This window comes from Magnolia sinica, chromosome 18 (assembly GCF_029962835.1).
Source record: "Magnolia sinica isolate HGM2019 chromosome 18, MsV1, whole genome shotgun sequence".
Lineage (NCBI taxonomy): Eukaryota > Viridiplantae > Streptophyta > Magnoliopsida > Magnoliales > Magnoliaceae > Magnolia > Magnolia sinica.
This window is the reverse complement of record NC_080590.1, coordinates 19302081-19317267: the sequence shown is the minus strand read 5'-3', so window position 1 is coordinate 19317267 and position 15187 is coordinate 19302081. Positions and strand designations below refer to the sequence as shown.

Genomic DNA, 15187 nt, shown 5'->3' with positions numbered 1-15187 from the left:
TTCTGTTTTATTGAATTGTCCTATTTTCATTACACATGCTTGCACAAATTGCATAGATTGAAGGGAATATTAGATCCAAGTTTCTAATGTAACGGTGATCTAAGTTTGTTAAGGCGTCTGAATCTCAACTGATTGATTTCTAAATCATAATTACCATTAAAAATGTGAGGAACTCATTTTTAAATGGCACCCAAATAGGCCTTGATAGAGAAAATCACCTGGGGAGGCATATGCATGATTCATTGGGATATTAGCCATTGAAATAGGTTTCTCTTCAATTACCTAAACCGTTTATGTGATAGGGCTTATCTTAGTTGGGATGCCCCAAAAATCTCCCTGGTTAAATATTTCAACCATTTTTTCTATTATACAAATATTATAGTAATAGTGCATTTTCAAAAAAATAAAAAAGGACCAAATGTCAAATGGTTACAATAATTAAGTCGAGAGATTTTGTTGTGGCTATCCACCATACGAGGTGAGGCAGTCATATAGACCGTTTGGATCATCGTAAGATGACCTGCATTCAAAGGCTAAATTCCTGATGCATGGTATTACCGTACGTCGGGATGTAGTGGAGCAAAAAGTCATCACAATTCACCTTTTCTCCTGAAGCTTGCGGGCGTGGATTGCGTTGTGACCCTGCCACCACCAACGAGCTTGGTGGCAGGATTCTGTGGGGCCCACCGTGATGTAAGTGTTTTATCCACGCCGTCCATCAATTTTTTCAGCTAATTTTAGGCCATGTTCGAAAAAATTGAAGCATATGAAAAGCATAAGTAGACCATACCATAGGAAACAATGGGGATATAACATCCACCATTTAAACCATCCTAGGAACCACAGTGATGTTTATTTGTCATCCAAACTATTTATATGGTCACACAGACTTGGATGAAGGGAAAACACTGATATCAGCTTGATCCAAAACTTCTGTGGTCCTCAAGAAGTTTTCAATAGTAGGCATATTAGCCCTGCTATTTCCTGTGGTGTGGCCCACTTAAGATTTAAATATCCTTCAATTTTGGGTTCACGGTCTAAAATGATCTGGAAAAATGGATGGACCGCATAGATAAAACAAGTACATAATGATGGACCCCATAGAGTCCTGCCGAATCACCACATAATCCCTCCAAGTGAGCGGATTAGGTGCAGCCCTTACCGTGTTGCTGATCTTGATATATACATTTGATGGGTCCCCTTTAAATTATGGGATATCCCAAAAATCAGCTGTATACGGAACTCAGGTGGGCCATACCATCTAAAAGCATGTGAAGACATGCCTAAAGCATATAAAAGCATTTGGTGGGGCCCACTTGAAATTTGGATGCGTCTGAAACTTGGTCTTAACCCTCATCCAAGTGGGACACACATAATGGATGGACTGGATTTGCAAATCACATCTCAGTGGGCCCAACAAATGATTATGAATTTTTAATGGAGGGTAGCCCCTCTCAACTTCTGTATGTGGTGTGGCCCATACAAGTCACGGATTGACTTGATTTTTGAAACCTAGGTCCACCATGGAATGGTGCATCTGACTGATGGGGTAGATGTTCGACAAGCATCACGGTGGGGCCCACATAGCTCGACCTCATGGGAAGTTCCAATGAGCTCGACCGCATAATACCTTTTCCCACACACACACACACACACACACACACACACACACACATATAACCATACAGTCCATCCCTATTTTAATATCATTTTAGGAGTCCAAAAATAAAGCAGATCCAATTCTCAAGTGGACTATACCATGGGAAATAGTGGTCATTATATCAGTTAATGGGCAAAGAGAAGATTGGTGTGCATCTCAAAGGGCCTGTGACCGTTTGAATCTTCACTTAGCAAAGTAATTCTGCCACCTTCCTCATATGCCCCACCCTCCTTCCTCACCTACCTACTATCATCACTCAACGGATTGCAACAGATTGTAATTTTGAATTTATTCAAATAGCTGTACAGATTGTAACAAACTCTCAGTCTCGCTATTTTTAAGTCATTCAAACTAATTGCTCCTTAGAGTTAGGAAGCAGTTTAGAACTGCTCTATACTCAGGATTTCAAAACAAATGTTTGTTATCCGTATGTGTATTTAACTGATGTAAACTATATATGGAAATGAAAATTTAATTCCATTAATCTGTTATGGTATCAGAGCTTGTGGTTGCCATGGTGTGCCCTGCTGTGGGGAGCTGGATGTAGGGGAATTATCTCTAATAAACCGCTTGAAATCATATTCTCCGATGTGTGGACCTCTCCAATTTTCTCTACTAATGGCTTTAAATATTATGTTATCTTCATTGATCATTTCACTAAATATATTTGGTTTTACCCACTCAAAAACAAATCCGATGTAAAAGAGGTTTTCATAAAATTCAAAGCCATTGTAGAAAAACACTTCAATTCCACCATTAAAACCCTCTACTCTGATAATGGTGGTGAATATATCTCTCTAGCTGACTTTCTTTCAACCAATGGTATTTCTCATCTCACCACTCCCCCTCACACACCTGAACACAATGGTTACTCTAAAAGAAGGCACCTTCACATCGTTGAAACTGGTTTAGCTCTCCTCACTCATGCTTCTTTACCTCTCTCTTTCTGGACCTATGCCTTTGCCACAACCGTCTACCTCATCAATAGAATGCCCACTCCCACTTTAAATCTATCATCACCCTACCACAAAATATTTCTGACCGCTCCAAACTACTCTAAATTAAGGGTCTTCGGCTACTTATGCTACCCTTGGCTTCGACCGCATACCTTACACAACCTTGAATCACGATCCAAGCCATGTGTTTTCCTTGGGTACTCTCTCACTCAAAGTGTCTACTACTGCCTTGACCCTTCAACCTCAAGAATCTATGTCTCAAGACATGTCAAATTTGTTGAGTCTCAGTTTCCCTACTCTTCACTCTCGGGTCCATCCTCCGCTCCACATTCCAACCCTATAAACACTTGGATTCCTTCACCAATTCGAGTCATGTCATCCACTTCACAGCCACCACTCAATATGTCATCTGAAGTTTTCACTCCTTAGCAAACTCAAAGTGCTGCTCCAACATCCAACCCAATACAGCCTCCATCCACAAACACAACCCAGAACACCCAAACAACCTCACCTTCCTTGACAACCTCAATCAATCCAACCCCACCACTACATAATGCACCTGAAACTACTACCCTTCCCACTCACACAATGACCACCCGAGCCAAGAACAACATTCATAAACCCATCACTAAGATGAACCTTCATACCCAACTCTCCAAATCCAATGGCCTTGAACCAACTACAGTAACTAAAGCCCTTCTAGATCCCAATTGGCGTAAAGCTATGTCTGATGAGTGTGATGCCTTAGTCAAAAAATGGAACATGGGAACTTGTTCCACCTGATTCTACACAGAATATCGTTGGATGTAAATGGATTTTTAGAATCAAACGTAACTCTAATGGCTCTATTGACAGGTTCAAAGCACGTTTGGTTGCTAAGGGATTTCATCACAGACCGGGTGTCGACTATCTTGACACATTCAGTCCTGTTGTAAAACCAACAACAGTTCGTGTTGTTCTCAGCCTTGCTGTATCTCGGGATTGGTCCTTACGCCAACTTGATGTCAACAATGCCTTCCTCCAAGGCCATCTCTCTGAGACTGTCCACATGCAACAACCACCAGTTTTTGTTGATCAAGATCATCCGTCCTATTTCTGCAAACTTCGAAAGGCAATCTATGGCCTTAAATAAGCTCCTAGAGCATGGTATCATGAACTTCGCACTTTCCTTCTTAATTCTGGTTTCAAGAATTCTCATGCAGATACATCATTATTTGTTCTCACTACTGCTGGACATAAAATATATATCCTTGTGTAACGTGGATGACTTAATAATTACCGGTGACAACACTAAGATGATCGACTCTTTTGTTGATGTTCTTGCCCATCGATTTTCAATCAAAGATCTTGGACAGCTATCTTATTTTTTGGGTGTGGAGGTAGTCCCAAATCAGCAAGGTATTTTATTATCTCAAAGGCGTTACATTTTGGATATTCTAGCTCGCACTCATATGACAGATGCCAAACCTGTGCTCACTCCCATTCCAACCAGGCCACCTTTGTTGAAATCAGGCACTGCCTTACCTGATCCCACTGAGTACAGAACAATTGTTGGCAGCCTTCAATATCTATTGATTACAAGACCAGACCTAGCATTTGCGGTTAACAAGCTCTCCCAGTACATGCACACTCCAACAACTGACCATTGGAGCATTGTTAAACGCCTATTATGTTATCTCTGTGGAACTATTAATGAAGGTCTCCAAATACATCGGAAGTCTCCATTAAATCTACACGCCTACTCAGACGCTGATTGGGCAGGTGACAAAGATGATTTCTCATCTACTAGTGCCTATGTCATCTATCTTGGTCGCAATCCAATCTCATGGAGTTCTAAGAAGCAGAAAACTATTGCAAGATCTGTAACTGAAGCGGAATATCGATCAGTAGCAAATGCAGCAACTGAGCTCAACTGGCTTTGCTATCTTCTAACTGATCTTGGTGTTCAACTCCCTTGCTGTCCAGTCTTATACTGTGACAATGTTGGTGCTACCCAACTCTGCTCCAATCCCGTGTTTCACTCCAGAATGAAACATGTTGCCATCGATTATCACTTCATCAGAGATCAAGTACAAAATGACATCCTTCGTGTTGCGCATGTATCCTAAGTAGATCAACTTGCAGATGCACTCACCAAGCCTCTTCACCATATCCGTTTTCATGATCTCAAATCCAAGATTGGACTCCTCTCTCGAGCTCCATCTTAAGGGGGCATATCATCACTCAACGGATTGCAACAGATTGTAATTTTGAATTTATTCAAATAACTGTACAGATTGTAACAAACTCTTAGTCTCACTATTTTTAAGTCATTCAAACTAATTGCTCCTTAGAGTTAGGAAGCAGTTTAGAACTGCTCTATACTTCAGGATTTCAAAACAAATGTTTGTTATCCGTATGTGTATTTAACTGATGTAAACTGTATATGGAAATGAAAATTTAATTCCATTAATCTGTTACCTACATCTCCAAGAAGGATTTCATCCAGTACATTGACCAATACAACTTAGTGGTAAGGTCACGTAAACCTGGATCATTATCAACAGGTTGGGTGGAAAATAAACATTAGGTAAACATTATAGTGGGCCCTATGAACTTTTCAATGTTAGAGTGTTCAATCACTACTGTTTCCTATAGTATGGTCCACCTGAGATTTGAATCTGCTTCATTTTTGGGCTCATGCCCTAAAATGATTTGGAAAACTGGATGGACGGTGTGGATATAAAATAAATATATAAAGGTAGGCCCCACCGCAAGCGCCGCACCTAATCCACTCTCCAAAGGGGCAAAGTAAACGAGTGGGTTGGAATGCAAAAGCCCATAGTAAATGACTCTGTCCTGAGCAATTAAATGGAACCCAACAATGACATATTGACATTTATTTTCCTATCAAAGGGATCTCTGGCTTCAAACACTACTGACATTTCTAGGATTAGCCTGGGAGCTATCTAGCCCATGAATATGGTTTCCTCGCTCATCGGGACCTTCCATTTATTGTGGTCATGAAAGAGACAAAGGCCCTGTTGAAGACATTGACCACGACAGGAACTTAGATGGGACCAGTTTTCTAACTGAAAGTCAGCATTTTTTGACTCCTTTTGTCTCCCCAAGATTCTCATGGAGCCTGTGTCAAAGAGTATATGAAAATATCCTTCCAAACATCTGTATTTTTTGGTGTCATATTCTTCAAATGACCAGCTACGTTGGTTGATGCGAACATTGCTGGTGGGCCATAAATTGTCAATATAGCTTACAGATGGATGAATTTCGGAACCTGATTGCCATTATGTCTTTCAAAATTGCCACTCTCCAGCAAGTTGTTGCATATCCTATGAAAAATAGAAGATGGCCCATTGATGACACACTGATAGAGTTACCGCACTTGCATCCTAGTGTGATTCTACTGGACATATGGTGCCCAGCACATGGCTGAGCATGATATCAACTAAGGCTCAGGAACAATCATGGAAGATGACATCGACCGCATGCTTTGAACCCACTACTCAAGGTAACATGCAGGGGTGCCAATGAGTCAGCTAGCCCATGCTGCTAGTTGATGTAAGACATGGAACAAATGCATTCCTACCATGGTTGGACTAAAACAATATGAACTGTAAATTGGTTATAACTTTTGATTCGCATATCATTATAGGACGCACAACCTATCAATCATTACTATAACGGGCCATCTAGGGTGAACCAACCCACAAAATAGGTTGCAGCAGTCCGTTTTGTAAGAAAATATGCACTGTTAATTCAAAATTGAAATGTTAAAGAAAAAAAAAACTATTTTTAGTAATTCTAATTTTATAATATTTTTTTATTTTTAGAGCTTTAAATTTTCTTCTTTTTTAAACATTACTTATTATCATGTGCTAAGACTCTTTTAGGAAAAGTTTATTTAAATTTTTTATTTTAAAAAATTAGGCTTTAGAAGAGTTTTACTAAAATTAGAACTTTTATTAGAGTTAGAATTTTGCTATTTTTGATAATTATGAATTTTGGTTTTTTCTATTAATAGTGTAATTGAGACACGTACCCATTAGACAATTATTGATAAATAAAATTTAGAAAATTTTTTCCATATGGATTCAAAAATAAAAATAAAAAATACCCTTGTAAATTTAAAGTTGTAATCACTTGAGGAAGATGTGATATTTATCATTATCCCTATACGTTCTTACGTGCGTCACCATTCAGTTGCCCCAACCACTCCTGAAGTAAGCTTCAACAAGTTAAATGGATAGTGAGCTGTCCCTGAATTGTCAAGTTTGGGTTTTAATCCTACCCAACCTGACTGGCCATATAGCTTATCAATTCGCTGCGCCAAGGCACAGGCCGGCCCAGCTAGAGAAAATATCTGACAATAAGTATGGATACATGCACTTGGTCCATGTATATTTGTATGTATCTACTAATTGGGCAAGGCTGGGTATATTCCTTTAGCCCCATATTCCATTTTTAAAACCCAAGTGTGTTTGTGCTGGGTCGGGATGGGTCAGTTGCCTATTACGAATAAATGGTTGGGTCCAGTGGTGCTTGGGGTTGATGATCGATGTTTTATTGGGTCAGCTCAGGCCACAAGGTAATGGGCCATGAGTCGGGTACGGGCCAGAACTCTTGGCAGACAGGTCAAGCTTGGGCTGAACCCAACCCAGACCCAAAACCAAACCCGGCCTTGGAAATTTTGAGGAGGCAAATATACATGAGCGTCCTTATCCATTCTTATATTTAAACAGGAATGCATACGTGGTGATGGATGAGGCTGACCTAGGGATTGGTTTGACATCTTCATCTCAATCTCTCTAGTCAATAGAACTTCATTTGCGTTTAAGAAATGAACTACTCCTTAAATAATCTTCTGAGCTCAGGTCCTAAATGGGTCCCTTGACAGAGAACGGGGTATTTTAGAAAGTAGTTTCTACAGTATTTTCTTCTTCTTCTTTAGTTTCAGCACGCATTTGATGGGCTAGCATGCAGATATCATGCTGATCTGACAAACATGGACAGATGAGATCATTTGCCAAAAATTTTTTATTTTTTTTTTAAAGGATCCAATCAACAATTTAATCATTTGTTGGGGTTCACCTTGGATTTATTATGTTTCTAAAGAATCATTTTTCTTAGGCAATCGTAGCCATCCCATCCATGGATTGGAAAAAGGATAGCTGCAGGGAAAAGGAGAAATCAAGGACAGATCATCCAATCGATGTGATTTGTACCTGGTAACCCATGAAATGTGTTCTAAACTAAATTAACAGTTCAAATCGATTAATTGAATTGTCCAAAAACGAATGAAACTTTGAGCACTATAACTTATAACGCTTTGAGATTGTTGGAGCATTTTTCTGGAAATAATGTAAAAAACAATGGAAGGTAGCGGTATATAGTTATATTTTAGATGGGAAAGTCAGTACAGATTTCATGTTATGTGAGGAGGTTAAAATGGAAACCCCCTTTTGGCTTGTTTGGATGTTTAGAAATCCATTCCTTTGTTTTTATATTTCTCAAGGAATGTTAGGATTGGACGAGTATTTCACACGAAACGACTAATTTTGTTTGGTCAATATACAGGGTTTCATTATAAACCTGAGAAAAGTATGAAGTTCTATTCAATAAATAAGGTTCTTTATTCCCTTGCAAAAAGTGGGGTTAGTTGTTTTTTATTTTTATTTTTAAAAGAAAAGCTGGGGAATGAATTCCCAGGAGAACATAAAACCCAACCCAAAAATAAAAACCAAACTTGTATTTTATAAAAATATATAAAATAAAATAAAATAAAAATATAAAAAACATGCAGTAATCAAATACCCCCTTGATATAGTTATTTACAAGTGTTTTCACGAAGTCCACATGGTCCAATGAAATGCCGTCACTTGTCGGCACTAAATACAAATGATGGATGACATCTTGCTCATGTCCTGAGAATATCTTCCAACCCCATTTCTTCGGTGAGACACTGCAAGGACACGTAGTCATTACACAAGTGGCACATGTGACCAACCAGCATTCTCAACAAGTTGTATAAAACCCCACCGATACCGAAGATCTTTCGCATTTCAAATATGCATGGGAAAGTCATCTCATACAATCATGTTAAGAAAAAAAAAATTCTTTCAAAGATGATCAATGCTTTCATGGTGACTACAAAGGACTAAAAAACAAATTCTTCCATAATTAAAAGAAGATCAAGGGATGCAATGAGGAATTTGAGTCCAACTGGAATACAGTCCCCTAACCCTCAAAGAAAAAATATGAACTAGCAAGAAAACCTCAATATGGTCACTGCACTTCCTAGTATATACAAACAACACTTGATGAGGAGCTCAATGTAACAATTTAGCCAACACATGCACAATCTCTCTCACAACACAATGCTATATATTCTAGTTTTAGCCTCAGGGCTTTCACTTCTATCGAGCTCTTACCATAGCAAGTTCGAAGTTTGGCATAAGTTAGCCTGCTACTATTCAACACCATTACTACAACATGCCTTAGAAGTAGGTAAATCTCTACGACGAATGTCATCATATATAGATTTGTCGAGTCCATACTTAGAAGAGCAAACTAGTCAAGTCTTGCAGACTGTACACCATGATTGCCTTGTCCACACAAGCAATCATAAGTAATTTATTTTTTATTTTCACTAATTATTTTATATTCTCACTGATTGTACTGATATTACTTCTAAATTAATAAAATCGACAATCAACCTTTAGTTTTAATCATCTATTACTGCATTACTGAAAATCTTGAGAACTACAATCATTTTTAAAAGAAAAGTCATTAGCTCACGGCAAAAAAGATGCTATTAAAAAAAATAACCCTCCCATTTCAAATCACCTAATCACTACAACATTAGTGGATAGAAAATCAAATCAACCTTCATAGGTCTGATTTTATGACTGATTTGGTGCCTGATGTCGGAAGTGTTTAATCGATTTGAATTGAATATAACTCCGGCATGCCCAACATTATCCTAATCACACATGTTTAATCAAATATAAGTTGTTCGTTAAAACATGCGGTCTTATGTTTGATTGAATAACAACAACGATAGTACTATTACTATGTTGTGGAATATAACATCTGTCTTACTGTAAAAATCAACATTTATTTGTAGGTTTTTGATAGACTATTTTGGATGATTGCTCAGTGCACAATTCCATTGTTCAATTGCCCATATATTAGAATTTGGATTATCGATTAGGAAGTGGATACTGTGTGCATGCCAGGACAAAAGCTAATGTAAGCAGTCAAACTTGCATGAGAAAATTGGGCGATTGGGAAAAAAAATGTCCAATACAAATTCAACATACATATATTATTGGATTTTTGGGTCAAAATGCAGTGGAACTAACAAAGTTTCTGAAGATCCAATTCAATTCATTGAGTTAAAGATTTTCTTTATAATAATCTCAAATTTCATACTTAATCTAAATTGCATACCGAAATGAGAAGTCATGTCGTCTGATGTCGACAGAGGATGGTGAAACATGATCTTCCATGCCTTACACCCTCGTAGAAATCTAAGATTAAAAAAATTGTATGCATACGTGAAGGAACCATAATTCCATTTATAAGAATGAGTGCTAGAGTAGCTCAACCGATCACATCTACTCCTTTTCCAAGAGTATATAAAAGTCCATATGTATCTTTTTAAATAATGTGCATGCAGTACAATGTAAGCGCACCACCCCTTATATATCTGAACGGATCATAACTGTTACAGGCCCACTAGTTTATTTAGTCCAAATATCCAACGGTCAATAAATTCGATTAATCTAAGCCATTAATCATATAGGCCCACCTAATATAAGTCTTACATATTTTATTAGCATATTACCATAATATTTTTGTATATAAACAGCATCTTAATTGCCTAATAATTGGCTTGGATCTTTGACACATTTGCCATTCGAATTGCAATCTAAAACTGCAGTGTCCCCCATCCCATCAAAATCCCACCACCAACTTTTCCACTTTCACATTTCCAAATCTGATATAAGCCCTGCACATCAGGGAATAATGTAAAATGATGCCTAAAGCCTTTAAAATTCACGTGACGTACTTGTTAAGGTTTGGAATTTCATAATCCCGATGGGTTTCACAGGATAAATGGATTGTATGGAACATAAAACACTGTCATGTACCCCACGAACAAGTGGTATATATGCATCCTCATCCCAACTCTTCCCTGTGTCACAGCAACCTAAATTTTGGATGGGCCTGATTTCTACGGTGAGCATGAGACATCACACCTGATGTACGGTGTGGATCTCATGAACGTTCCCCCTACATGGAACTAGGTTAGTAGTTGGCACACTCCTGTACCTATGACTTTTACAGCAGCGCATTTCTCGTAATGCACTGTTTTTAAGCCAAAGGGTGCATGCCTGTGGCCATGGTCCCTTCCTCATCTGAATCTTACAATAAGAAAAGCATATGAGAGGAATCAATCACTCAATCAAACCTAATCAATTTCCTAAATGTGATGTGGACCGTCTTTCTCTTTGAAATGAGCTAGCTAATCATGATTCCAAGCAACCCATATAGTTAAATCCCATGCGCTAATGCCGCGTGTTACAACTTAAAAAGGCCCCGTACACAAATACACTAATTGCTACGTTCCCCACAAGATACTAAAGAGAGAGAGAGAGAGAGAGAGAGAGGCTCTGGTACTCTGGCATAATCTGCTGAATGACACGCAAGCATTTAAATTTTCTTACATGGCATAAAATTAACTCAAATTAAACTGTTCAAATTAACGGTACCAGCTTAGATGTGTCATGGACCAAAAGTTGAGGTTATTTTAGTATCTGACTATCAGATTGGTGGAAACTGATGGAACGGTTAAAAATGAAAATTTCCAATGGTCCAATTTCAACATATAAGTGCCCACAAATCTGAGGTTTAGATTGTTTAACCAAATTATTTTAGGACTGTAACTTGTTCACATTGGTTTACAAGGTAGTCAGCTTGATTTGACTTTTAGTACACGTAGAAAGTCTGACTGCCTACGTATCAAGAGTCATACGCTGTCAGAGTAACAAATAACTTCCCTAAAAAAAAAAAAAACAACCATCACATGCCATGCCATGATGCGAAAACTCCGGCACAAAACCATGTTCAAAATCACTAAAATATTAGTATATATGTTAATATATTACAAAAGAAGAAGAAGAAGAAGAAAAACCAACTTAGGGTTTTCAACATCTTTCTCGTATACATGTTACTATCATATATATTCTTTTACGCTGACTACCTTATCTATAGTTACGGGTTTATATTGTTACTACTTACATACTCTATTTTTCTGTGTATATACTATAAGATTCTCTACACTTCCCTTAGAAAATGACTTTCGGTCTCTCTTAAGTGCTTTATCCCCATCCATCAAATGAACTAATGGATTTCGGATTCGAAACCAATCTTTGATTTCTCGGCCGTCATTGCTTCCGATGCAGACCATAACCGATCGGCTTCAGAGGCATTCGATCCCAATTTTGAACTCGATGCTTCGTTGCAGTCCGCAAAATACTTCCCCGAAACATTGAATAATCTCGGATGTGTAGCGACATAGCAAGTCGTAGCAGCAGCCTAGAGAGAGAGAGAGAGAGAGAGAGAGAGAGAGAGAGAGAGAGAGAGAGAGAGAGATTTCAATGCTCAAAACAGTCCTAATTTTGGTATTTTGAGATTGAAGTGATCAAGAGAAGTTACCTGAGGAATTGTCTTCAAGAGCTTCGATGCCAAGAAGAATACTAGATCTGCAAATCAAAACAAGAGAAAAGAAAGAAAGAATTCAGCGAAAGTTGAAGATCCAATGCTCGAAATCCATAACAACTTCATTTAAATTCACCTGTAACGAAGCCATCTCGATCTCTGGTAAGTCTCGTCCTTACTATTCCTGGATGGACGCAATTTACAGTCACATTCGCCTCCATTTTCTGTAAAAAGAGAAAAAATGTTATATAAATTTTAAAACAAAAAACAAATGCTGCTACAATTTAATGGTTAGAAATTAGATTAGAGGAGATCCCACGGCAGGAAATTTGTCAACGTAACACACATGTGGAAGATCCTCACCGGTCATCACGCAGTTCCTAGGTGGCCACACTTGCATCATTGATCTGGATGGTTAGAAAAATAGACCATCAGTATGTATTTGGATTACGTACTTGGCCCACCTGATAAGTTTAATAGACTATTCTTAGGTGGGTAACGCATATTCACAGCACACCCCCACCTGATGACTGGCCTGGAACCTGTGTACGTGTGCGATCTTGACATGTGTTTTCTTAAGCTGACCAGATTATGAGTCAATCAAGGCCATCCAAATTGTGGGCCCCATTATGAAAGATGCTGATGGAGCAGCAATCGAATTGGATGAGAGCCTTGGAAAGTCTTGATTGGCGTATATGTAAATCACGCTTGCTGAGGATGCGTGTTGCAAACTCACACCATACACTAATTTTTTATTAAGTAGATTTTATCTTAAACTAAAATTACCTTTAATCTCTCAGCTAATCCCTTGGCATGCAAGACGTTGGCGAGCTTCGACAGTGCGTAGGCTAACGTGGGGTCGTAATGGCTGGAAAGACAAAGGTCATATCAGTACAAAGAAAATTCTATAATTCCCAAACTGTCCTCCCTCCTCCCCCCCATCCTCACCATTTTTTCTTGTTTATTGACTCGAGATGACGGATTCCGTCACCCGAGAACCAGCTGTGAATACTCGAAGACACGTTTACTATGCGGCCTTGGACGCCAGCTTCTTGTGCCGTTTCCACCATTTTCTTCAGTAGCAATTTCGTTAGCAGAAAATGCCCTGGAAATTTTATTTTATTTTTTTCAGAAAAAAGAAGAAGCATGATGGCATTAGAAGAGGAAGAAGGGTATTTAGGGAGATTAAAACGAAAAATCAGTTTTTATTTTGTTTACCTAAATAATTCGTAGCGAACGTCATTTCTATTCCGTCTTCAGATAACGCATGCTCGTAGGAGAACTTTCCCGCGTTATTTCTGAAATTTTAGAGGAATAGAAATCGATGAAAAGAGGATTTATTTATTTTTTATTTTATTTTTTTTTGTATTTTAAGAATTTATTTAAAAAATAAAAAAATTTAAAAAAACTTACATGAGGAGATTAAGAGGCAGACCGAGGGACTCGAACTCGGAAACGAAGCTTCTAACGGAAGCGAGTGAGCTGAGATCGAGAGCCATGACGATGATCTCTGACTCGGGGAATTCTTCTCCGATCCGTGCTTTCGTATCTTCGGCGGCTTTCAGGTTCCGAGCCGGGAGGATCAACCTCGCGCCGCGCTTTGCCAAGACTCGAGCCGTCTCTGCGCCGATGCCTGACGTGGCGCCTGGCGAGCCACACGAAGAAATATGTGAGGAACTGAGAAGGACCTCTGACTGAGCCGGCTCGATTTTGTTGGGTTGGGTTACTTACCCGTGATAATGGCGGTGATGGAACTGAGATCTGGAGATGCTTGGGTGACTTCCTCTGCCGTCGATTTGGAGCCATAGCCGCTGGGACCGACGGAGCCGATCAGGTATTTTACGCTTTCCAGCATTTTTAATCTTCTTCCTATTGCCTGGACTTTTTGTTTTAAGCGAGCGAGCGAACGAGAGGTCTGCAGGCAAGCAACGCACCGCTAGGATTTATATGAAAGAGAGAGAGAGAGAGAGGGAGAGAGGGGAGACGGCTTTGGGGAAAGATGCCGAAAGGAAAGTTAAACAATGGGCCTGGTGGCATGGTTCCTAGGGGAGTTATTGTTACTCAGGCAAGGTATGGCAATTGATACATGGGCGGTCACAAATTGTACAAGTAGCATGCACCAACTCAGAGTAAACCGACTAAATTGTGAAATTTACTCTGGCTGAGTCACGGTTCCAAAATCAGATTGATTGTATAACCCTAACCTTTGATTCAATTACACTTGTTTATTGAAATAGGACCATTAGATATTTTCATTTTTGACTGTCCAATAATTTCCTGCCAATCAGATTGTTAAAATAATCAAATAAAAGTAATTTGGTTCATCACACATCAATACTGGGACCCATAATATGGACAGTCTGATTGGACTAAGATGTATGTCACCTTTGCTATTTCTAAGTGCCGGCGTATTAATAACTATAATCTGCCGGAGTTTCGCTGGAAGATACTATCAAAGTCTTACTCTGGTCATCATCCAACGGAAACAGGGTTTGTGGTGTGATGCATATCGCTTCGTTGTTAAAACGTGAGAAATCGCCGGCCGTACACGTGGAACATGCGTAGATTGTTCTTGTAGTCAAGATCGTGTGCTACACGTACGTCGAATATTAAAATGACCGGATCGATTATCTTAACCAGCTAACTATTCATTTGATGGCTATAATCGGGTTTTTTTAGGACAGCTCATCCGTCAGATTTTCGGGATAGGCTTCATCTAAGGTGGTTCCCATGATTTGGATGGTCTGAGCCACTCGTACAGATCAGGAGAAGAAGGATATAACAATTATTAATGTGTGGCAACTCTTCGACCTTGTTGATGGTCTATATGCACATGGATCTAGACCAT

General features: G+C 38.9%; 1 protein-coding gene across 1 annotated transcript; it reads right to left on the bottom strand.

The window, feature by feature from the left end:
• Nucleotides 1-11742: 11742 nt before the first annotated feature.
• LOC131233588 (short-chain dehydrogenase TIC 32 A, chloroplastic) lies at nt 11743-14322 on the bottom strand. Its single transcript, XM_058230362.1, has 8 exons — nt 14071-14322; nt 13753-13984; nt 13558-13637; nt 13288-13444; nt 13126-13207; nt 12476-12563; nt 12337-12383; nt 11743-12216 (listed from the first exon to the last, which is right to left on the bottom strand). Exons 1-8 carry the CDS (start codon nt 14192-14194, stop codon nt 12022-12024), a joined length of 1005 nt encoding a protein of 334 aa, XP_058086345.1. The 5' UTR covers nt 14195-14322; the 3' UTR covers nt 11743-12021.
• Nucleotides 14323-15187: the final 865 nt, after the last annotated feature.

Coding starts and splice junctions, on each gene's coding strand:
- LOC131233588 (XM_058230362.1), bottom strand. CDS start 14,194: ATGCTGGAAAGCGTAAAATACCTGATCGGCTCCGTCGGTCCCAGCGGC. Junction 13,985..14,070: donor CATCACCGCCATTATCACGG/GTAAGTAACCCA, acceptor GTGGCTCGCCAG/GCGCCACGTCAGGCATCGGC. Junction 12,384..12,475: donor TCGAGATGGCTTCGTTACAG/GTGAATTTAAAT, acceptor TTTGATTTGCAG/ATCTAGTATTCTTCTTGGCA.